Below are 23,635 nucleotides of genomic sequence, written 5' to 3'. Positions count from 1 at the left end.
AGCTTTCTTTGCAGTAAACCTGAGGTGAATTACACAAATATTGTGATTCCCATTTTACGGTTGAGAACACTAAGGGTCTGGCAGTTTTTGTGATCTGGCCAAGGTCACAGAGTGTCAAACCCACGACACGAATCCCGGTCTCTTGGGTTCAGGTGCGATGCTCTTCCCATAATATTATGCAGACTTTCTGTACTGGCATGTTTTGGAAAACAGGATTGGTTCTACTCTCTCATTTTCATATGAGAAAACTGAGGTCCACTTATTCTGGGTCTTAGAGGTAGTCATAGTAGCCAGCAGGAAGCAGAGATGCCAGCCCACCTTCATCAATCATCATCATCATCTCTTTTTCGGTACTTTGCTGCTGGCACGGTTACCTCCTGGCCGGTCAAGTCATCTGCCTTGGGTTTCTCTCTCCCATGGTCCCTTTGATATCCAGCTGATGCTACAAGGTTTCCTTGGGGTCACCCACCAATAAACAGCCCTGCTGCATCCCTGAGTGTGGGAGAGAGCTAGAGAGATGCTGGCCTGTTATATGGAAGAATCAGTTGAAGTAACCAGAGAAAAGTTTAGTTTATAGAAGAAAAGAATGCAAGGGGGAGGTGGGGCCATTTAGGAGGGACCTTCCTTTAAAGCAAGAATTATTAACTTCTTTTATGCCATGGACCCCTTTGGCATTCTGGTGAAGACCACTGACCCTTTCTAGGAATGGCATTTTAAAAAATAAATAAAATAAAATACATAGGATTACAAAAAGAAGTTACTTGATTAAAATAGAGTTACCAAAACATTTTTAAAACCCAAATTCATGGATCCCTACCCTGCCTGAAAGTATTCGAAGGACTAAGGTAGAACTAAAAACAGCTGGCATAAGCTACAGAGAAGCGTTATCTTACCTTGAGAGACATAGACTAAAGTGTAGGCCTAGGAGGCCACCATGCCCTGCTTCTTACACTTAGCAGTCGGATGTCTGTCAGCTAACGTCTCCATGCTCCAAACAACTAAGACTATAGTTTACAGCTGGAATGATCATCTACATCAGAGGAGGGAGTTTGCTTGCTGGGAGTCCTCTACGCTGATAAAAGCACAGGTCTGGGATGGAAATAATAATAATGGGGATAAGAAGAAGACTTCTTTGTGATGGGAGCTGTCTTAAAGTAGAATGGCGGTGATGAATGTCCAAGTCACTTTCTTTCTCTGGTCTCTGGTTTCCTCACCTTTAAAGTGAGCCTGATGGACTGGGTAATCTCTACAGTTTCTTGGTTTGCCCTTAATAGTTTGTCCGAGAGTCTGTTAGTTCTCTGTTCCTGGAAGTTTTCAAATAGGGGCTTGGTGCCACCTTAAGTGGCAGAGTAGATAGAGTGCCGGACCTTTCATCAGGAAGACCAGAGTTCAAATCCAGCCTCGGATGCTTACTAGCTTTGGAACGCTAGGTAAGTGTCTTAACCTGTCTGCCTCAGTTTCCTCATTTATAAAGTGGGAGTTATGATGGCATCTCCCTCCTGGGGGTGTGGTAAGGATAAGGTAAGAGACAATATATGTGAAGTGTCATACACATGCTAGGTATCATTATTGTTGTCCGTATTGTTAGGGAATCCCTGCTCTGCTCTGCGCTGGACTAAGTGACCCGTTAGGTCACTTCTAGCTCTGAAGTTCAGTGATTTTAGAATTTTTTTATGAATGGCAGGGAGCCTGGGGGTATGGAGTGGAAGGATGAGGGTGCGCTGTCATGGAGGAATGTGAGCACAAAGCCTGGAACGTGTCAGCCACCCAAATGGTGGGGTTGCTAACAGGGAGATGGCCACACAACTTGGGGATTCGACCAGGGGCTCAGGAGAGCTGACGAGACTGGAGCCCCCAAGGGAAAGCATTGGTGCGCGGTGGAAAGCTTGTCAACCTTGACTCCCCAAGACCTGGGCTGCAAAATAATCATAGCAACAACAGTTGAAATTCATATAGTGTTTTCAGGGTTGCAAAGCCCTTTATGCCTTGACTCATTTGAATTTTCCAACAACCCTGTGAGCCAGACAGGTGGCTCATTGTATAGAGTCCTTGACCTGGAGCTGGGAAGGTTTAAATGAGGCCTCAGACACCTCTACTACGGGACTCTGGACAAGTTACCCTCTTTCTGCCAGTTTCCTCATCTGAAAAAGGGGGAGATAACAATAGCCCCTCCCTCCCAGAGCTGTTATGAGGCTAGAAAGAGATGTCATTTATCAGTCACTTTGCCAGCCTTAAAGCACTAGGTAAATGCCAGCTGTGATGATGATGACGGTGGTGATGGTGCTAGTGTTTGTGGTATTACAGAGATTGCTCTCCAAGGACAGTGAGACTTAACAAAGGTTTAGTGACTTGCCCCTAATCATACAGCCAGTGTCTGCGTGACATTAAGTGAATGACTCTCCCTGAGCCTCAGTTTCCCTGTATGAGAAATGAGGAGGTTGGGCTAGATGATCATTAACTGTCTGTTCCAGCTCAAACATTCCACACTGAGCTACCGGATCAAGGATGATTAGAAAGGATTCCGAGATCTCTCCTTTTGTTGCTAAAACGTCCCATTTCCCTCTCTGTGCCCCTCCTCTCCAGTATCCCTGAAAGGGTTGTCTGTGCTTCTTTATTAAACTGTGTATCCAATATGAAAGCAATTTGAAAAGTTAAAAAACATTTTGCAAGTGTGAAGCCCAGCACTTTGTTGGAAATCTATCTCTCGGCGCCCAGGAAGTGTTTTCCGCTTTTCTCTATGTGGAATACACAAGGTACCAGAGATGCAGTGAGACTCAAGGCTGGAGGGTATTAGGGAATTCTGACCACCCTAATTTCCCTACTCGACTCCCTTCTAATGATTTCCTTCGTCATCTCATTTCAGCCCCACACTGGCCAGTCCCATTAAACCTTGATTTCCCAGAACTTTACTCTGCTACTTATTTCTAACTGCCTGTACTATTCCAATAGATTCCTCACCTCCACTTCTCCCCCTCTCCACCCCACTCCACACATCCACTCCAGGATTTATCCTTGGGATGCTCAGATCTGGTTGTTTTTTCTCCTCTCAAAGCCCTCTAGTGATTTCCTAACTCTATCCAAACTCTCTTTGAGGGTCTTGCCCAATCTGGCCTCACACTGCATTTCCAGCTTGATTTCTGAGTACCTCCCTCCACGTACACTCTGCCAGGGATTCTTCATTTTTGTGTGTTCTGGATCCCTGGGGCAGGCAGTCTGGTGAAGCCCCTTCTCAGAATAATGTTTTAAAATACATAAAATAAAATGCACAGGATTACAAAGGAAAACAACATTAGGAAAAACAAAGAAGCAATTTTTTCCCCATCCAAGTTCACAGACCCTCTGAAATCTATCCACGGACCCCAGGCTAAGAGCTCCTGCTATACCCAGACCACAATACTGTACTCATTATCTCTCATACAAACCTGTGCTCTCTCACCTCCATGCTTTTGCTTCATGTATCTGGAACACCCTCCATCTTCATCCACTGAATCCCTGCCCATCCTTTAAAGCCCATTATATCATTGGGGAAAAAATATCATTAAAAAACAAATCCCACCACGAATGTCAGCTGCTTTAAGAAGCCTTCCCTGATAGTTAGTAATAACCCTTTTCCCCCTTGACCCTCACTCTTCTCTTGAGGCTCTGTCAATTTGTGTATTTAATTCTGTATTATGGTGGTTTGTGGATATGTCATATCCTCCTGTTTGATCATAAATCTCCAAGAGCAAGGGATCCTATCTCTTCTAGACTTCTCTCACCTTCTCTGCCTCCCCAGCTCCCAGCACAGCGCTTTGCGCACAGTAGGAGTGTAATTAATGTTTGCTGGGCTGAATCAAGCTGATGAAGGAGTTTCTGAGAGCTCAGGTGGTTCTGCTGGGACTCTCAGCATCCAAGGCTATCACCAGAGAAGTTGTTCACCCCCTTTAGGGGGCTCTAGAATTTGAATTGCTACAGCACTGCTCAAAAATTATCTTAGAGGTGCATTGAATTACATTCAAAGGTTTCCAACATGAGCCTGTATTTCTTTGAGAGGCGTGGTGCCCAGAATGAGGGAGGTGACAATCCTGCCAGGCTCTGCCCTGGGGAGACCGCATCTCTGGAGTCTTGTGGTCAGTTCTGAGGACTTTCACAATTGGGAGTTCGTCCAGTGGGAGTTAAATGATCACTAAGGTGCCTTCTAGCACTCTTCTTCTAAAGCCTGCAAACTCAGAAGGGAGGAAGGAAGATAGAGACAGAGAAAGAAACAGCTTCATAGAAAGAAAGAGGCAGGGGATAGAAAGAGATTGAAATTCCAAGACATATACATAGGATCATAGATAAAGACCTGCGAGGGACCTCAAAGGCTATCTGGTCTTTACAAATGAGGAAACTGAGGCCCAAGGAGGTTGAACGTCTTGCTCAGAGTCACAGAAAGAGTTCTGGGTTTGGAATCAGAGAACGTTATTTCAAATCCAGGCTCTACTATTTACTGTTTAAAGTGTGACCATGGGTAAGACATTTACCCATTTAAGGGGACTGGACGAGATGGTTTATAAAGTCTCTTCCCAGTCTAAATCTGTGATGCTATGACTTCTGAAGTCCCTTCTTACTCTAGACCTATGACTCAATGATCCAAGAAACAGGAGGAGACAGAGAAAAGCAGAGAAACGTATATAGAAGAAGAGAGGCAGGAGACAGAAAAGGATTAAGCCTGAGAGACAAGTAGAGACACAGACCGAGATTGAGGGAGAGAAACCAAGACAGAGAGGAATGATCCAATATATTCTCAAGGCAGGGCCTCACTGGGGTCCCATAACTCTCTGCATTTCTGTTTCAGGCTGTGACAGTGACCACTGGGGTCCCCACTGCAGCAATCGCTGCCAGTGCCAGAACGGTGCCCTGTGCAACCCCATCACGGGGGCCTGCGTGTGTGCTGATGGCTACCGAGGCTGGCGCTGTGAGGACTTCTGCGAGCCAGGGACCCATGGCAAGGGTTGTCAGCTTCCTTGTCAGTGCCACAACGGTGCCACCTGTGACCCTCGGACTGGAGAGTGCCACTGTGCGCCGGGCTACACTGGCGTCTAGTAAGTCCTGTGGAGATGGGCAATGAATTACTGAGAAAAATATTTACTACGTGTGCCAGGTACTGTGATAAGTCTTCAGAATACAAAGAAAGAGGCAAAAACTGTGCCCTTCCCCCCAAAGGGGTTCATGCTCTAATTGAGAAAGACAACACATGCTGAAAGGTTTGGGGTGGACAGCAAAGCCTGGAGTCTTTAGGAGGCAAGACCGCACCACCTATTTCTTCCATTCTTCGAGCATCCTTCTACTTTGGTGTCTCAACAAATGTGGGCAACAGGGCCGCAGGCCTGTTTGCAAACGTGCCTTAGCCCTAGATTACAGTGCCATTGGTCTGCTTGGATGAAGGAGGAACAACAACAATTTACACAGCTGCTCTGCATAGAGCTTGCATGATTGTTATGCAAAGTCCGAATGCACAAGAATCCCCTGGAATCTTCCCAGCCTTGGATCCCCTCTCTCTGCCACTTCCTATTCTAAACCCTGATTGTGACCTGGCCATCTTTAGAAAATGCCCTTTGGGTTGGGCATCCTTGAGTGTGTCTATAGCCCTGATCCAGTGTTCTAGAGCCACTGTTTGAACTACCTTGGATAGGCCCAGTCATATGAGGATTGAAGATATCTGCTTCAACTTGTTCTAGAATGCTGACCAATTCAATTCAATCCAACTCACATTTATTAAGTGCCTACTGTGTACAACACATGCTGTGTCCCAGCTGCACAAACACAAAATGAAAAATAATGCCTATCCTCAAGAAGCTTATTATTTTATGGGAGAAAAATATAACATATAAATAGATAGGCATGTACATTATAATTTGAAGGGAAGGGGAGATCAGAAATTAAGATCAAGAAAGGTTAACTGTAGAGAATGATACGAGTTGAGTCTGGAAGAAAATTATCTAGGTTTGACTTTGGACTCCCATCTGACCTTGGCCTTGGCCTCAAGTCTCTATTGGGGGGGAGGTGTCAGTGACCACTGGCAAGGACCAAGTACCCCAGAAAGTGCAAACATGGGGCTAAACACTGTTTTTGCTTGTCTCAATTACCCTTACACCACTCCCAAATAAGTCTCTTAGAGGCCTCTGCCAAGCCTACATCAGCTGTGGACACCTAGTACCAAAGATCAGATCTGTTCAGTTTGAGATCCCTGCAAAGAAAAGCAGATCTCCTGGTCAGCCTAGGAACAGCTTCATCCTCTTGGGATTCCCCATGGCCAGTGCTGCTCTAGGTGCATCCTGCCCCATACAGGTGTTCCCAGCAGACTCCTTCACCCTGATGAGGAATAAGCTGAGGCCAGAGGGCCTTTGGAAAGGGGGATACTAGAAAAAGCATTCCTTAGCTTTCCTCTACCACCCTTCTCAGGACAAGTTTAGCTGCAGGGAGTCAATGACCAAACACCAAGGTCAAAATCAGACTGCATTTAAATCCTGATCCTGGCTGAGTGCAGCCTCCTTAGAGGCTGAGATGCCAGAGAGGCAATGTAGTACAGAAGAAAAGCTCTGGAATCTGGTCCTGAGCCTGCCATAATTCCAGACATGTCACGGCACACAAGCCCATTAGCTGTCTCCAAGTGTTCCAACCTCCTACCTACCCCATCTGAGATGTTCTCCCTTCCTCCCCTCTTCTTTCAAGGCTTAAGTGAGATGCCACTTTGGATGCCAAAGCCTTTCCCGATTCCTCTAGTTGTTATCAGTCTGTGCCATCTCAAATAATATCATATTTATTTATCTATGTAAGCATTGTACTGTACCCCTAGGCCCAATGAGAGAATATAAGGTCCTGGAAAATGAGAATTCTGTTTTATTCTGTGTTTATATTCCTGGGCCTGGTGTTGTGCCAGCCATTCTCAAACCATGCCACTTGTACCCTCCTTATCCACCTCTTACCCCACCCCCCAACAAAACTTTGGGCTCTAAGAGCGGGCTTTTGCCTTGTCTTCTATGGAACCTGACTTCCACAGCACCCCACTTTCTAGAAGTTCCCCAGTGAAGTGCCCACCACCCTCACCTCACTGGTCCTTGGGCAGGGTCTAGCGTGCCAGGGCCTGGCTCTTTCTTAGCTTAAGGTACCTTCTCTGTTATAAGCCTGTGAGGTAAGCAGGGCCAGTATTCTTATCCTCATTGGGCAGATCTGGAAACTGAGATTTGGAAGCAGTTCCAAACCATGATTCCTCAACCCTGCTGCCCCCCATTTTAGCTCCAGTTTATGTATTGTATTCCCCCAATAGAATGTAAGCTCTTTCTGACATGGAAATACATTTTGCATGCCTGCATATACAAAACTTTATCAAATTGCTTGCCTTCTCAATGGTGGGGAGTGAGAGGGTGGGGGAGGGGAGAGAGAGTGCGGAACTCAAAAAAAATTTTACATGTAATTGGGGAAAAATAAAATATTAAATTTAAAAAGTAAAAATTTTAAAATATATATAAAGAAAAAAAGAATGTAAGCTCTTTGAAGACAGAAGGACCCTGCTTGCTTATGCTTGTACCCTCCAATGCTTAGCATAGTGCCTGTCACACAGTAAGCACTTAATACTTTATCATTCATTCATAGTAGGAGCTTAATAAATATTTGGCAAATTAAATTCACTATGGTTCCTTAGGCAAATAAATTAATCTTCCTGGTCCTCACTTTATGAATCTTCCAGATGGGGATAATTATACTGGCTCTGCTTACCTCACAGGTTTATAACAGAGGAGGCGTATTATATGAAAATAAATCCAAGCCTTGGCATCCTAAATTCCTCAAAATGTCTAGGAAGGTGCAGCGATGGGCACTTAGGCAGGGAACCTCCAGAAAACATGGTGTGTGGGCCCTGGAGGGACAAAGACTTCCTGGGCCAACATTCTATTCCCCTGGCTGTCTGTGCCACTTGTTGCTGTTGGTGGCAATCATGTACCTTCTCCTCGGCCACCCACACTTTGTGTTAGCCCAAATGCCTTCATTTACCCATTTGCAGTAACAGGCTCCCCAGAGTGCATCTAATCCAGGGATACAGACCCTTGTTTCCTTCCCTTCAACTATTTTCAGAGACTTCTGGAGTCAAGAGGTTATCTCCGCTTTATAGAGGGAGAAACTGAAGCTGGGATGGTTGCCCAGGATGGCACAGTGACCAGTCTGGGGCATCCCTCTGCAGATGTGCCATTGCCTGATGCTGAGTACATGAGGAGGTCTAGCTCTCTTTTCACCCACAATTAATGACGCTGTTTTCTTTTTAGCTGTGAGGAGCAGTGCCCACCTGGGAGCCATGGGGCACACTGTGACCTGCGCTGCCCCTGCCAGAATGGGGGTACCTGCCATCATATCACAGGGGAGTGTGCTTGCCCCCCTGGATGGACGGTAAGTGGAGTCTCAGCTCTAGTGGGTCAGGATTGGGGGAAGGGAACGAGAGAAATAGACAAAAGGACAGGGAAAGACAGGTTTGGAGAGTTTTCAGCTCCTCTCTCCACTCTTATTCAGATCACAAGGTCCTATTGAGTGCTATATGGGAAGGGAGAGTGTGAAAGAGCTAGATTCCTACTTTGAGGTCCATTCCCTCTGTGAGTTCTGCATTAAACTTAATATAGTGACACGGTCAGCAGTGGGATGTCCTGAATAACTGAAATCCACAATCTCAAAATCTCATTTCTAATGCTTTCGTGATGATCTTTTCAGTTTCAAACAACTTCTCCTACCTAGCAGAATGTCCTTAAAATAAACACAGGCAAACACAACAAATGAACACGTTTGTGATATGCCACATATGTGTCCCACATTCTGCACCTGTAGTCACCATCTTTCTGTCAAGAGGCAGGAAGCATGCTGCGCCATTAGTCCCCTGATGTCATACCCAAACATCCTTTTGGTCAAGAGTTTTCGCCTATTCCCCAGTGCTCCCTAAACCTTCCCTGGGGTTGTTTAGCAGTGGCCCCCAGGGAGGACTGACTTTCCTGCACTCCCCTCCCTCCATCCCTGTTTTTGCTTTCGAGGGAAACCTCCATTCATCTACTTTATCAATACTATCCCTTTCCTGGAGATACTAAATGATACGCTGAGGATGTTTCCCACTGGGGCCTGAAACCTCTCTGGTAAGGGGATGAGACTGCAGCTAGCTGAGCAGAAGCAGGATATTTTGGGGGACTGTGAACACAGAAGAGGACAGTTTTGGGAGGAGGGAGTTGAAGGAGCCCCATTGATTAAGGAGGAGGCTGGGACTTGGGGTGGGAGGGAGGTTGTTGAGATAATGCCCCATGTCTCCCAGCCCAGCCACCTGAGAACCCTAGGGGAAAATCTTGGAAGACTATCTTTTTGCAAGAGCTTGGTCCCCAGAGGCCAAGTGCATTTGAGCCAAGCAAGCAGATGGACAAGCTGAAATGAGATGGGGGAGGGAGGAGGGAGAGGTCAGGGACAGAGACAGAGGGAGACAAAGAGCCTTGTGAACACTGAGTGCGAGTTTCAAGGCTGCTCTCCAGCATTAATGAAAGCAGTGCTGAGTCGTCAGAGGAGGAGAAGGGAGAAAGAGAAAGTCAGAACATGCAGGGAAGTGTGGGATGGGGAGAGAACAGGCTTGTAGGAGAATTTTCCCCCACCCCCTTGACACCTCAAAGGATTTTTCCAGACGATAGAAGCTTGTGTCGATGAGGAGTCTTCGGATTTGAGGACTTTATGTTTTTAATTTTATTGTAGACAATTGGATTTCTATTTTTGACACGAGGCATTTTACTTGCAGATTTGTATGAATTATTAATACCTCACACACAGGCACGAAACAGTCACAAAATAATGAACCGGAAGCCAAGTGATAGGGCTTCTCCCAAGGAAAGGGGAATAGTTGGGGAAAGGTGAGGAATATCAGAGAAGGTCCACCCCTCCCAGGCTCTTAGTGGTCTCCAATGCTCACTTCCTTAGCTAGGGTGGTCATAGTCCTGTCCATAATCTGGAAGAAGTAAGCCCTGACTCTGGGACTGTCCCTCAAAGGACTAGGAGACTGTACCAAAGGGGAACTAGCCTTTTGCTATGGCCCTATATTAGCTCTGCTCTTCATCTCCCACTCCAACCCCAGGCAGAGGGTCCAGGGGCTCAAGCCCTCTACTTAGGAAATGGGCCAATAGGACAAGTCACTCCTGGGCGTGCTTCCATTGGTCTTGGTCTAGTTTCCCCTATCCTAGAGGGTGTTTTGCTCCAGTCCCAGGTAGAGTTTTGGCAAAATCCTGGGCTCTCTTTTTTCATTCAGAAATCTGAGGCTTTGCAAAGAAAGACAAAGGAAAGAGAGAAAGGACAGTGTGGGAAACTATTTCATGGCACAGTAATCAGAACCCAAGCCCAAATGAATGGAGGTCCTTAACCACTCAAATCAGACAGTCAGCTCCCGAAACAGAGCACTCCACCTTCCATCCTTCCCTGTGTACCAAGCCCCAATTTAGGCATTGCAAAGGAAGATGGACAAAGAGAAAAGCACTTTCTTTTTACTACTTCTTTTTTGGACGCAGTTGGTTTAAATGACTTGCCCAGGGTCACACAACTAATACGTGTAGGGCCAGTGCTCTATCTACTGTGCCATGTAGCTGCCCTAACAGCTAGCACTTTCAAAGCTGCAGAGGTGAGCATGGATGAGCTCCTGGCCAAGGAGAATAGACAGATTAATTTAGGTACAGCAGAGGGATGAGGCAGGGTAGTAATGGGAATAGGTAGAAGACATGAGGGAGGAGACCAGCTAGTCCTTGAAAGACAAGCTGAAGGGTTTGGAGTTTAAGAATGAAAGGACTTATCATCAGTGGAATCACATAAGCAATGGTAAATGTCCATAGTTAGGAGAAGAAAACCACCCCCCAAAGGCTGAGTCCCAAGACTGACTCCTTGCCCACTTGGGTTCTCCTCTTCACCTTCTGCTTCTCCCTGAGTCAAAATGCCGTTCTTACCAATAGTATTTGTTCTGAAATACTCTGCCCTTCTCCGTCCCAAAGCTGTACTGGGGCCTCTCCTGAAACCACAAGTTGGGTTTAAAGGTGCTAGCACTATGAAACTACAACCTCTCCTAATGTCCCCACGACATAGACCAACAGAGAGGGGCAGGAATTTTGAGGATCCCAGCCCCTGTCACTTAACACACATGTTCCTCCGTGCTAGAGGCTGACTTGATGAATGAGAGATATTTGGTTCCCCAAGGGGAAGTTGGAAGGAGTTACTCGTTTCTTGGATTAATTCTCTGGACCCCAAGAGAACTAGCCTAGAAAAGAGTGATGCTTGTTGACTCCTCATAATTCTCAAGATTCTTTTCTCTAGAATATCGAGGAGGAAAATGACTGTTACCAGCAGAGATGGATGGATGGGCATTCAGGTTGGGGTCGGGGTGCTGGTTACCCCTGCCTGAGGCTTCTATAAGGGTGAAGTTATTCGTTCCCAATGGACCATGGACCACAAAGTTTGGAATGTGATAATGTACCATTTGCCTCATCTCTGGTGACTAAATGTTTTCTGTTCCCTTCATGCTCAAAGGTCCTTGAAGACAAGATATCCATATCTTTACCTTCCCTTGACAGCATCTCTCGTAGCACCAGGCACAAGGCTAGGCACATAAAAGGCATTTTGTGATGACTATGGTAAAAACTAAGGCTGAAGGTTCCACGCCCCATGGCCAAAGGTTATTCATCCAGTGAGTGGGACCCTGGGGTCAGTTGGCCTAGAGCAGCAGCCTCATCCAGATTTGTCTGTAAGGTGATTTGCTTGGAAGGTAGTGGTTAATACTTCCTACAAATCTGCACTAAAACCTGTCCTCAAAGGAAAAAAATATTCATACAACAGAGTATCAAAAAGTAAATAGGACACTAAATATGCTAGCTGGTGGCCAAATAAAGGCTATTATGCTAAGTCCTTCCAGCATCAGCCAGGCCCTTCTGATTTGTTTACTGAAAGTCTGTAAGGATAATACAGACTTTCACAGTTGTCTCTAGCATGAGTTCTTAACCTGAGGTCTATAATTTAAAATATTTCAAAATAATTAGTCTCCTTTATAACCCTACATATTTTATTTTGTGCACTTAAAAACAAGGGGTCCATGGTATCACCGGATTATTAAAGGAGTCTATGATACAAAAAACAATTAAGTGACCTTCATCTAACTGTGGAAGGCTGACCTCTATCACTTCTCTTGGTAGTCCAGCTGTTTCTTGGTCATCACAGGTCAGACAGAACCTTTCTCCTCTGTTTCAGGGAGTGGTATGTGCCCAGCCCTGCCCACCAGGGACATTTGGCATCAACTGTAGCCAGAACTGCCCGTGCCACCATGGAGGGCAATGTGACCATGTGACAGGACGGTGCCAGTGTGCAGCTGGCTACATGGGCGACAGGTAAGGAGTCACCTGCATGGCCAGTTGACACGAGTTGTCCTGATCGTTGATATTTCTATCATTCATGATAGCTCTGCAAATAAGGATCATGATTTTTACCAGCCTGCCCCTTCCCATGCTCCTCAAAAGGCATGTGGTAAGTACACCTCCCAAACAGGCTCCCCTTTAGCCTGCAGAGGGTCACCCAGTCTAACATCTTTACCCAAGATTTATAGTGACTCTCCCTGAGGGAGGGAGGAGAATAAACTAGCCAATCTCAATTATATGAGTTAATGGAGATGAGCTGGTTGGTAATCCAGAAGTCCTATCTGTTTAGCTTTAGAAATCAATCACTTTGTTCACACATCTCTAACATATCAGAGAGTCAGTGAAGCATAGTGGATAATGCTAATCTTGGAGTCAAGAAAATCTGGGTTCAAGTAAGGCCTCCCTCTGATGTGTCCCAGCTGTGTGACCATGGACAAATCACAGCCTCTCAGTGCCCTGGGTCATTTCCTGAGAGTCTAAGCTGTGATGAGCTGCCAATGTCCACCGATGGAGACAGTTTCTACGCTGTGAATTCCTTGCAACAACAAAATCACAAGTCTAGACCAAAACAGAATGAAAACAATAGCAGTCTCTCCCAGCAAAGCAGGAGTCCTCAGGTGGGACTTGTTTTTATTCTGGCCTGATTCAGAGACACAGTTCAGGAGCAACAGTTCTGTTCCCCAGAGTTCCATTTTCTGCTTCCCTTCAGACTGTGTGTTTTTCTTATGTAATACAGCTGGCCACTCCTGAAGGCCCTGCTGGGGTGGGAGGTGCAGGGTGTGGTTCTGTGGCTGGGACCAAGGGGAATCTCCATCACACACACACACACACACACACACACACACACACACGACACCTAAACTGGACTCACACCTGGGATTGAGAATCAGAAAGGAGCCAAGCTAAGGGCCTTTCCAGCCCCCAGATCTACAAATCCACCTTGATGTTGCTCAGTCCCCCGCCGTACAACTGCCTCACTCTTGCCTTAATGCTCAGCCCAGTCTTTACAATGATGACTTGTAAGGATGCAAGTGGAGCCTAGACATTTCCTGTTTTTTATCTTGCCCTTACCTACAGCTTGAGGTCATTTAGAAACTGTAATTTCTTTCGGAATCTGTGTTCACATGCATGGCATTTCCTTGCCTCCAGAAAGCCCTAGCAACATAAGTGCACTTGAATTGGTACTTGAAAAGGAATCCAGAGACCTAGGTTGAAACTCCAACTGTTACTTTCTTACCTGTGTGCCCTTGGACAAATCACTTCTATAAAATGAGGGGTTTGGACTTGATGGACCCTGAAGTCTTCCAGCTCTATTTCCTAGGGATTTGGCTCTGTCCTTGGAGGAGCTCAGAGCTGAAACACCCCTCCATAGGGCATGAGCCCCAGAGCAGAGCAAGAGACAAAGATGAGGGAAGTGTAGAACACAGGAATCAGTGAGAGCAGGGAGGTCTGTTCCAGTCCAGAATGTTAATAGGATAACTACCACCCAATCATTCAAAGAAAAAGACATGGCCCTGCTTTCCCAGTGGCTGGGTCCAGTGTCACCGGTCCATGGCCTAGCATCCATGTTTCCTAACCCAAAAGAATATCAGCTCTTGTGTTTTGTTTTTTTTTTTCCTGATCGACCAACCAAGGGACAAAGCATCCAGGGTAGGAGGGGATACAGAGAAAGAAAGGCAAAAGTCAATGGGACTTTGAAAACCCAGACGGCTCCCATCTCCATGCTCTAGTGACAAATTCCGGGGGAAGGGCCCGCAGCAAACCTAAGTGCCCTTTGGAAAGCCCCATGGATCGATCTGCCCAAGCAGAAAATGGGAAGGCCTGGTGATATTTGGCTTGTGCGTCTACACGGGCCACCTCGTGTTTAATATTTTGTGAAATTGCCTCCATCCATTTTGCCGGTGACAGCCGCATTAACCCAACCCAAATCATCGCCGAGCATATTAAAGTTCAGCGGGTGTAATAACGCGGCCTCCCCAGATAGGCAGGAACAAATGTAAATTAAACAAGAAACATAACTAGGGCTTTGCAGCTCATTTTGTGATTTAATTGAGCAATGTATCTGGTTGTTAATGGCATTACTGGACACATTAGATTGATATGTTGCAAAGGAAGGATGTTTAAGTAGAGAACTAATTCCTGCTGTGATTATCCTCATGTTCCAGAGGCCCCGTTATTAGCATGCTTTGTGTAAAATTCATTAGCAGGAGCTGCTTGATCTCTAAATAAATAAGTTGTTTAAATTGTTAGCACGAAAAAAGGCTAATTATGCAAATGGATTAGGTCGTCAGTATTTCATTTCCAGATGCTTTTCTTCATGCTATACGGCGTTTCATCATCCCTGTAAATGTAGCAAGAGGTAAAGTGTCCTACGGAGGAGACAAGAGTCTCTGAGATCACTGGCCCCTCCTGCTGTTCAGAAAGGGGTGTGGCAATAGTGCGGTGTGATGCAGAGTACTGGACTTGGAAGCGAGAGAGACCTGGCTTCAGATCCTGCCTTCAAACTGTATGAGCTGTGTGACCGTGGGCAAACTGACAAACCTCTCTGAGCTTCGGTTTTCTCCTCTGTAGAATGGGGATGATGGTGCCTGCCTCACAGACTTGTCAAGAGGATCACATCAACTCACATTTGTCTGGTGTCTTGCAAGTCCTAGAACTCTATATGGATGTTAGCTGCCGTTGTTATGATTAGTGGAGGAGATTAGAGGCAGTGGCAGGCTCTCCTCCAATGTATGAGCGCCATGAGGGCAAGGCCAAGAGGGCAGACACTGGCACCACAACCAAGTGACCCCTTAGGAGGACCATGCTGGGGGTGACAGGTCTCTCTCAATTATTTGAACTTAGCGTTGAAATTGGGTGGAAGGGTTGAAACATGGCCTGGCATACAGAAATGGGGGGCACTCCAGGCTGATAAGGCCCCAACTTGGTATAACCCCCTATGCAATGTTGAGTCTAGAATATCTCCCCCTTTTCTGTATGCAAGACCATGCTTTCTGTAAACCCTGGATAATTAAGAGAGAGCTCTACATGGGTTTCCATGCAGCCTCAGGTGCTAGCTGTCCCCACCTTGGACAAGCCATTTGATTTCTCTAGGCCTCACTTTCCTTATCTGTAAAATGAGAGGGATTGGACTTGGCTTCTAAGTTCCCTTCCAGGTCTAAATTTGGGACCCTCTAACTCCTACCAAGGCTCAGAGGAGCCTCAGTGCTCTGTGTGTTACCTTGCAGGTGCCAAGAGGAGTGCCCCATTGGGACCTTTGGATTCCAGTGCTCACAGCGCTGCGACTGTCACAATGGGGCCCAGTGCTCTCCAGCCTCCGGTGCCTGCGTGTGTGACCCAGGCTACAAAGGCCCCCAATGCCAGGAGCGCCTGTGTCCGGAGGGCCTGCATGGCCCACAGTGTACCAAGCCTTGTCCCTGCAATGCCACCAACACGCTCAGGTGGGTGTTTCCAAAGACTGTTAAGGCAAGGGGGTGTCAGGGCAAGGGGACAGGATGGTGAGAGGCCTAAGAGCACCAGGTTCGAAGAAGGGGTGTAGACCTACCCTCAGGAAACCAAGCCCCAGGGCTGCCACTGATCCTCATCCAGTTGGAAGGGACTAAGGTAGCAGAAATCTGGATTTAGGAAATGACAGGTGTGAACAAAAGAAGACAAGTTGGAAATATCCCTGATTTTTCAGGCAGAAGACCTAGGTTGGAGCCCCAGCTCTGATGCTGATTAACATCATGACCTTGGACGATGTATTTCCCTCTCTGGGCTTCCATTTTCTCACCTAAATAATGAAAAAGGTGGAAGAGATTGTGTTCAAATTTTCTTCTACCTCTAACATTGTGTGATTGAGGTTACCTCTCAGGAGAGCACAGAGAACTCCTCACCCACCCCCACTCCCAAGAGAATGCTGATGAAAGTCATGGAATTTCCTTCTGCTACAGCTCTTTAAAGTAGGAATGGCACCCCTCTACTGACCTCCACCCCCATGTAGCCAGGCTGAGATGTGAGCAGTCTTGTCTAGAGGCAATAGAATGCATTATGAGGGCAGCAGAAAATTCACTGACTCTGGGTTCTGATTCTAACTGCTCCTGTGACCTTGGACAAGTCACTTAACTTCCCCGGGCCTCAGCTTCTTCATTTGCAAAATGAAGGGGTTGGACTAGATGGCCCCTGAAGTGCCTTCCACTTTAGACCCATGACCTTATACATGCTGATGGTATTCAGGAACATGCATCAGATGAGTCTGTGGCCCTATGAAACAGGGCATGCAGGGGCTGATGATTTGCAAAATTTAAAGGATCCTGTAAGGTGTAAGTACAGCTAAGTGGCACAGTGGATAGTGGGTTAGCCTTGGAGTCAGGAGGACCCAAGTTCACATCCAGCCTCAGACACTTACTAGCTTTGTGACTCTGGGTAGGTCACTTACCCCTGTTTGCCTCAGTTTCCTCATCTGTAAAATGAGCTGGAGAAGTAAATGACAAACCACTCCAGTATCTTTGCCAAGAAAACTTCAAATGGGGTCAGATGTGACTAGTCAACTCAACAACAGCAATAAGCTAGAAGCTTGGATGGTGCCCCCACTCCCATTGTCCTGCCTTGATTTGTGGTTTGGTGGGCGATGCCCCTCATAACTCCTATGTATAGAGGTTCTTCATTTTTGTTATAAAATGGCAGAATTTTACTGGTCATCTGATTATCTCATCTCTGCTTAAACATTTCCAGTGATTGGGGAGCTCACTACCTCACAGTATAATACATTAACTCCATTGCTGGTCAGGTCTGAGTGTTAAAATGGCCCACCTTGTATTGAGTCAAAATCTAGCTCCTTGAACCTTTTATCCATTGATTTTAGTTCTGCTCCCTGGCAAGGACCTTGTCTTAATGACTGTAGTATCATTCCCTGTGGCTTGCACAAGGCACTATGTATAGCAGGCACTCAATAAATATAGTCAAATGAATGTGAATGCTTGACTAAACCCCGAAGAATTCTACCCCCTTCTATATGACAGCCCTGCTCTTATGAAGGGACAGCTCTCATGTCTCTTCTAAGCCTGCTCCTTTTTAAGGCTCAAGTGTCCCTGTTTTCTTCAGCTATTCCTCAGAATTGCCTCTCAGATCCTTCACTTGTCTCCAGACACACTTCAGTCTGTCAGTTTCCCTCTTAAAATGTGCTCATAACTAGACATAGTCGTCCAGATGTGGCCTTCCCAATAGCTTCCCATGAGCTGTACTCAGCACTTGAGTCAGAGCCGCCTAAGGTCATGCTGTTTGGGGCACCCACATCAAGTTTTGGCTCTACTGAGTCCAAAAACAGTCTCGCTGTCTTAGAAACCTTCCCTTCTGGCATCTGCTAATGCAGTCACTGACCCAGAAGACAAGTCAGAGAATATTCCCACACACATATATCTGTGCCTCCAACTTGAGGAGAGCTTGGCCTCCAGCCCTAAGTAGCCCAGAGCCTATGTAAATAGGAGCGTTGGATGGGAGCAAAACAGAAATATGAGTGACAGATGAGGGATCATCCGAGACAGAGAGACAGGGATTACTTCCTATAATCAACCAATCAGTAAGCATAAGAGGGCAGCTAGGTGGCCCAGTAAATAGAGTGCTGGGCCTGGAGTCAGAAAGACCTGAGTTCAAATCCAGCCTCAGACACTTACTAGCTGTGTGATCTTGGGCAAGTCACTATGTAATTCACTCTCCAGTGTCCATGATGTCCTGTCCACCCCTCTCAGATGGGTTTTCTATAGGGAGGATGAGGAGACAAGAAACAACAGGGGGTTTCCATTGTCTTACCTCCAAGAGCTTTGCAATTGGACTCCTCCTTCCCTCAGACTCAGGAGTTATTGAGGCTGCCTCCTGGTCATCTTTCCCTCCTCCTCTCTCCCTGCTTCTTTCACTTATTCATTTCATTTATTCTCTCTCTCTCTCTCTCATCTATTGAGAAACATATTTCTCAATCAGTGTCTTCTCAAGGCTGTGTCAGAAAAAAGTGACAGCAGCAAGGGCAAGAATGGTTGTGGGCCCACCTCTTTTCTTCCTCATTCCTATTTCTCACCACCACTACCATCCTCCCCTCCTCTCTCTCAGACCTCCCAGTGTTCATTCGATACATCCAGCTGCTGTCAGTCCTGAGACAGGTGGAAGAGGAATGGCAGGCAGTAACTGACTCGGGAGCTGTCCACACTCCAGGGATTTTGTCTTTGCTGATGATTTGTGAAGACAGTGGCGATGCTGGATGCCCTCCTTGGCCCCCCAAGCAGCTCTCCGCTCCTTCCTCTACCTCATATTGGCTTCCTTTGATTTTTATTACTTGATTGCCCTCAAATCAACATAAAGCCATTGGTGACCTTCAAGGGGTTTTGCAAGTAAAGGCTACTCAGTCAGTATTTGTTGATTTGATTTGATTTTTACTAATGCTCCCCCAAGCCCTCTGCAAGGCCAAGGCATCTCTGATTGCAGGAACTGAGTAGGATTGGGGGAAACTGAGGCAAAGGCCACAGAGTGACCGTGAAGCTCGGACTGATGACCTCCAGGGCCTCTACTGAGTCAGCCCGAGTGTTAGTTCAGTCTTTCAGCAAGTACTTACTGAGCACTTATTCTGTGCAAAGACACTGTGCTTAGTATAGTGGAGGACACAGAAATGACCAAGAAGACAGGGTTCTTGCCCCCAAGGACCTTACATTCTACAAGGGGAACCAAGTCATATATACAAATAGTCTGGTTAATTGTGTGTTGAGTGACTAGTACGGGAAGTCCTTGGATCCCTAAGGGATCCATGGATAGATTTCAAGGTGTCTGGCAAAAAATTACATCTTTACTTCAATGTAATTGATTTTGTTGGCCATCCTATGTTTTTTTTTATTTTATGTATTTAAAACATTATTCTCAATTATCTAATTAAGTGCTTCACTTCTCCACTTTATATGATTACTTGGAAACACTCAGAGGACTCCCCATATGTCCCTAAATTTTTTGTGCATTCTTTTAAAATCATTTTTCATAATAAATACAAAACAATCTCAACTAATTTTAACCAAGTAAATAAATAACGCGAAGAACAACATCTCAAATAAAAGTTTAAACTCCAAATTAAAAGAAAAAACACCATTCTGAGAGAAGATCCAGAGACTTCTCCAAACTGCCAAAATGATCCATGACACATGTACATAGAAAGTTTAAGAATCTCTTTCTAGTGAGTAGTCTAGGCAGTAAGTGCTGCAGGTCAGAGAAAAGGAGATCAGCGTAGTTTGGAGTGATCGAGGAAGACTTCATGGAGGAGAAAGCTTTGGATCTAGACGTTGGAAGAGGAGAGGTAGGATTCCAATAAGCAGAGAGAACAGGGGAATGTTATTCCGGGCTCCGTGCTCCCCAGTGTGATTGGCTGGGTATATAAGAGGTGTCTGGGTATCTTCCTGGAGAAAAGGACACAGCACCCCACCACCATCACCCTTAAGGGCGTGCTGGGGACAGAGTTGTGGCTCAGGGATAAAAAGAAAAAGATGCTGCCATTCACATAGAATGTGCTCTCTCTGCTGTAAATATCCCAACCAAGCCCCCAAATTAAATAGCTATTGTTACCCCATTGATCCTTGCACAACCTTGCCCTGCATAATTTATCATTTCTATAAAGGATTCCTCTATGCATTATTTATCTGGATGGACTCCTTCCTCCCTCGCCCACCACACCCCCTTGCTAATCTCAGCTCATCTAATATTGATGATTATTTATTTGGCTTAATGTTTTTAACACATGCTGAGTTTCAGGACCAAGTGGCATGTTAGCAACATTTTTTCTGAAAGGGCAGGAAGCCCCTGGAGATTCTGAGGGAACACGTAACCTGGCTATCTGCCAATGTCTACACTAACAACTCTTCCAAACCTGTACTTCACAAGAGACCATTCCCTATTCTGAGTTTATCACGCCCACTCTCTGCCTCCTGGCAGCTGTGCACCCTAGTAGGACATCGTCTTCTCTATTGTCAGAGATTTTTCTCCCTCCCTTGGATGCCCATTTCCAAGTTTTGCTCTCCCCCAGCAGTCAGAAAGTTCTCCATAACTTGCTGAAACTGTTTTACTGTTCTCATTTCCCCTTTTGCTCTGTCCTCACTGGAGCCAGCTCAGAACCTCTCTGTGTGAAGATGGGCTTTTATGGGCATGGGTCAACCCTTCTCTCCACCTTGGGAGTCTGCTGCTCTACAGAGCCATCTTCAGTTTGGGGATGAGGGGGAAGGAAAGAGATGTCAGCAGCTGAGGCACCTCTGAAGGTCCTCATTAACCCAGGGATTGTTCCTTCTTTGATCAGTACATCTAAGGAGAAAGGCCTTGACTAAATGGTATCTGTTTTCTATTGTTATCAAAAACGCCCTCCCCAAGTCTTTCCCTTTTCTGTGCTTCCTTGTTTCTACCTTTGCAGTGAATTGGTTATATCATTCCTCTTAGGCACAGTGGGAGAAAAGGGCTACTGTGCCCTTGAGAAATGGAGGAATTGCTGCCTAACTCAAGCGATGAAGTCAGCTTTGAAGATACAGAGAACCTGAATTCCCCTTCTGCTCCATCGTGGGTCTTGGTCCCTAGAGGGGAATTCAGATGTTCAGGGAGGGATCTGAGTAGCTTGTCATTCAAGGATCAGCTGAAAAAAAAAACTTAGATTTATTGGGATGAGGTTTAATATAGAAGAGGGATTCGACCCATGTTGTTTGGCCCCAGATGGCAAAAATGAGTGGACAGTATAGAGAGGCAGATTTGGACTTAATACAAGGAAAGATTTCCAAACAACCAGAGCCATTCAAAAGGGGGAATGGACTGCCTCTAGAAATACTGGGTTTCCCTTTTTTGGAAGGTTTTAAATGGAGATTGTTTGGCCACATATCAGAAATGGTGTAGGAAGTGTCTTCTGTTCTGGTGAATTGGGGATTGAATAGTCAGTGAGATCTCTTTCAACCATGAGATTCTGTTTTTTCCCAGGAGGGGTACAGGAACATCCCAAATCCAGAATTCTAGCGCCACTTAGCTCTCTGGGAGAACTTGGCTTGTGATCACTCATCTTAGGAATAGAGAGATCACCAATAAAATTCCAAGTCATTTCATGCCCTTTGTAAACTTACTATCCTTCATGCAAAGGAGCCATCCACCTTAATAAAGGAAAACAACCTTGAGAGAGAGAGAAACCTGCCTTCTGAATGTGCCCCTTGCAATTGAATTGTCATGGAAGGATTCCAGCAGCCTAGATCATATATTACCTTTGAAAGATTGGATTAAGCCAACAGATGCAGCATTGATAAAAATCTCATAGCATGTGCAATCGAGGAGAGACTGCACAAAACTCTACCCTTAAAATATTCCTGTAATGTTTAGCTTTCAGTTCCTATTAGTTTGTGATTAATCGATGTCTGGGGAAAATGGAAAAACAGGAGTCAAAAAAAAGGAACCCAATTTAATATCAGTGATTGTAAGCTTTGCCTGAGATCCCCAGGAAGAGACCTGGGCCTATAACCCAAGGGAATCTCTCGTGCTGTCTGCCAGCCAGGGAAATGGGATTTATCTCTGCTCAAGATCTCTAGTCACCTTTTGATGAGGGCATCCAGCTTCAAGTGGCCATGATAAGACCTGAAGACACTTGCCTGGATAGCAGGGCTGGAAGATGCTAGAGCTAGGTTCTCAGATATAGCTTGATCCCTCCTCATTGTCCCTATTCCTCTTCACATACTCTCTCCCCCTCTCTCCTCCTCTCCCTTTCTTCCCCTCTCTCCCCGTTTCCCCCCCTCTCCCCCCTCTCTCCCTCTCTTTATTCCAAAGCCAGTCTCCAAGCAGGAACATACATAACCAGCTTCACACGGATATGAATCTCTCCTGTTGTTTTCAAGAGACCTGCCACCTCTCCCGTTTTTAGCAAGTTCTACTACCCTATTAACTGGGTCCTTCATGATTCCCTGTAAACTCATTTCATCTTTTATCTTACCTTAGAAGAAGTGGAGAACAGTAAGATCAATAGTGTCAGACTCAGATAGAAACCAGAGCCACTGAACTGTACATAAGGATCCCTGTAGGCCACACACTGACTTAGAAAACCTTAAATTAATATCATCCATATTGTACTGTATTTTCATTTATTTTGTTAAATATTTCCCGATGCTATTTGAATCTGTTCCAGAGGACTCAGGAGTGCTACAGCTGCCATGCTCCCAACAGGCCCTGTTTTTGACACCTTTGTAGTAGATCACAATATGCTAACACTCCCCACTAGAGGATATTTCTAGGTCCATGGTTCTATCTTTAAGGACCATCCAGGAGGACAGAGACCCTCTCTAAGCCCCTAAAATTCATTTTTCTTCCCAATGCTCTTTTCCACCTATTGTTAAGTCAAGGATCTCACCTCAAAGTAGGTAGCCCAATAGCCCCACATCTTGAAGGGAAGGAACAGGAGCTCTAAGCCTCTGTTTTTGGCTTCCCTGATCATTGGAGGCACTGTGCTGTAGTGGAAAGAACACAACCCTAAAAGCCAGAAGAACCAGGTTTGAGTTTTGGCTCTAGGAGACCTCAGGCAGGATGCGCCTTTAGGAAACTTTGACTAAGCCCCTACTCTGCACAAGGTGCAGTGGAAGACATTGGGAGACCATAGTTCCTGCCCTCAATCTAATTGAGGTCATAAGATACATGCACAAATAAAGACGGAACCTAAATGCCACAGGAGAGATATAAATGGTTATGGTATTTGCTTTGCTTGACTATTGTTTATATGATAGAAGAATTCTGTCTTTTTCTTTTCTTTTTTTTCCCCCACAGCAGATGGGGGAGGTGGGAGGGTGAAAAAATAAATACTTAATAATTGAAAATAAATTTGGGGGCTTTTTTAAAGTTATGGTAGTCCTGAGGAGCATGAAATAAATTCTAGTTGGAGTGGAGAAGGATAAAGAAGAATCAATAAAGGAGGCAGAATTTGAGTTGGACCTCAAGGTAAGGGTAGAATTTTGAAAGCCGCAGAACTAGGAGGAAGGCATTCCAGGCAAAAGGAAAGGCATGGGCAAAGGCGCAGAGGTAGGAAAGGATCAGAGATATTCAAGAAATGGCAAATAGTACAGCAAAATCAGAAAACAAAATATGTGTCAAGGTGCTGGTAGGAGCGAAGACTGGAATGGTATGTTCTGCCTGACCCTGGGCAAAGTCCAGCCTTGGCAGGAGTTTGCCATCAGATAACTGGCCATCAGATTATGGTCCTTTCTTCCTCTTAC

The 23,635-nt window shown here is 45.7% G+C and overlaps 1 protein-coding gene across 3 annotated transcripts in view; it reads left to right on the top strand.

Moving 5' to 3' along the window:
• MEGF11 (multiple EGF like domains 11) overlaps positions 1 to 23,635 on the top strand; it is a 292,447-nt gene that overhangs the window by 202,360 nt on the left and 66,452 nt on the right. For all 3 annotated transcript variants that reach the window (XM_036735788.1, XM_036735786.1, XM_036735789.1), the window contains exons 3-6: positions 4,817 to 5,063; positions 8,280 to 8,400; positions 12,250 to 12,386; positions 15,641 to 15,853. In XM_036735788.1, the coding sequence (XP_036591683.1) occupies positions 4,817 to 5,063; positions 8,280 to 8,400; positions 12,250 to 12,386; positions 15,641 to 15,853 (718 nt within the window). The remainder of the gene's footprint in view (positions 1 to 4,816; positions 5,064 to 8,279; positions 8,401 to 12,249; positions 12,387 to 15,640; positions 15,854 to 23,635) is intronic.

Source organism: Trichosurus vulpecula, chromosome 8 (genome assembly GCF_011100635.1).
Source record: "Trichosurus vulpecula isolate mTriVul1 chromosome 8, mTriVul1.pri, whole genome shotgun sequence".
In the NCBI taxonomy this organism is placed as follows: domain Eukaryota; kingdom Metazoa; phylum Chordata; class Mammalia; order Diprotodontia; family Phalangeridae; genus Trichosurus; species Trichosurus vulpecula.
This window is presented reverse-complemented; position numbering and strand designations above follow the sequence as displayed.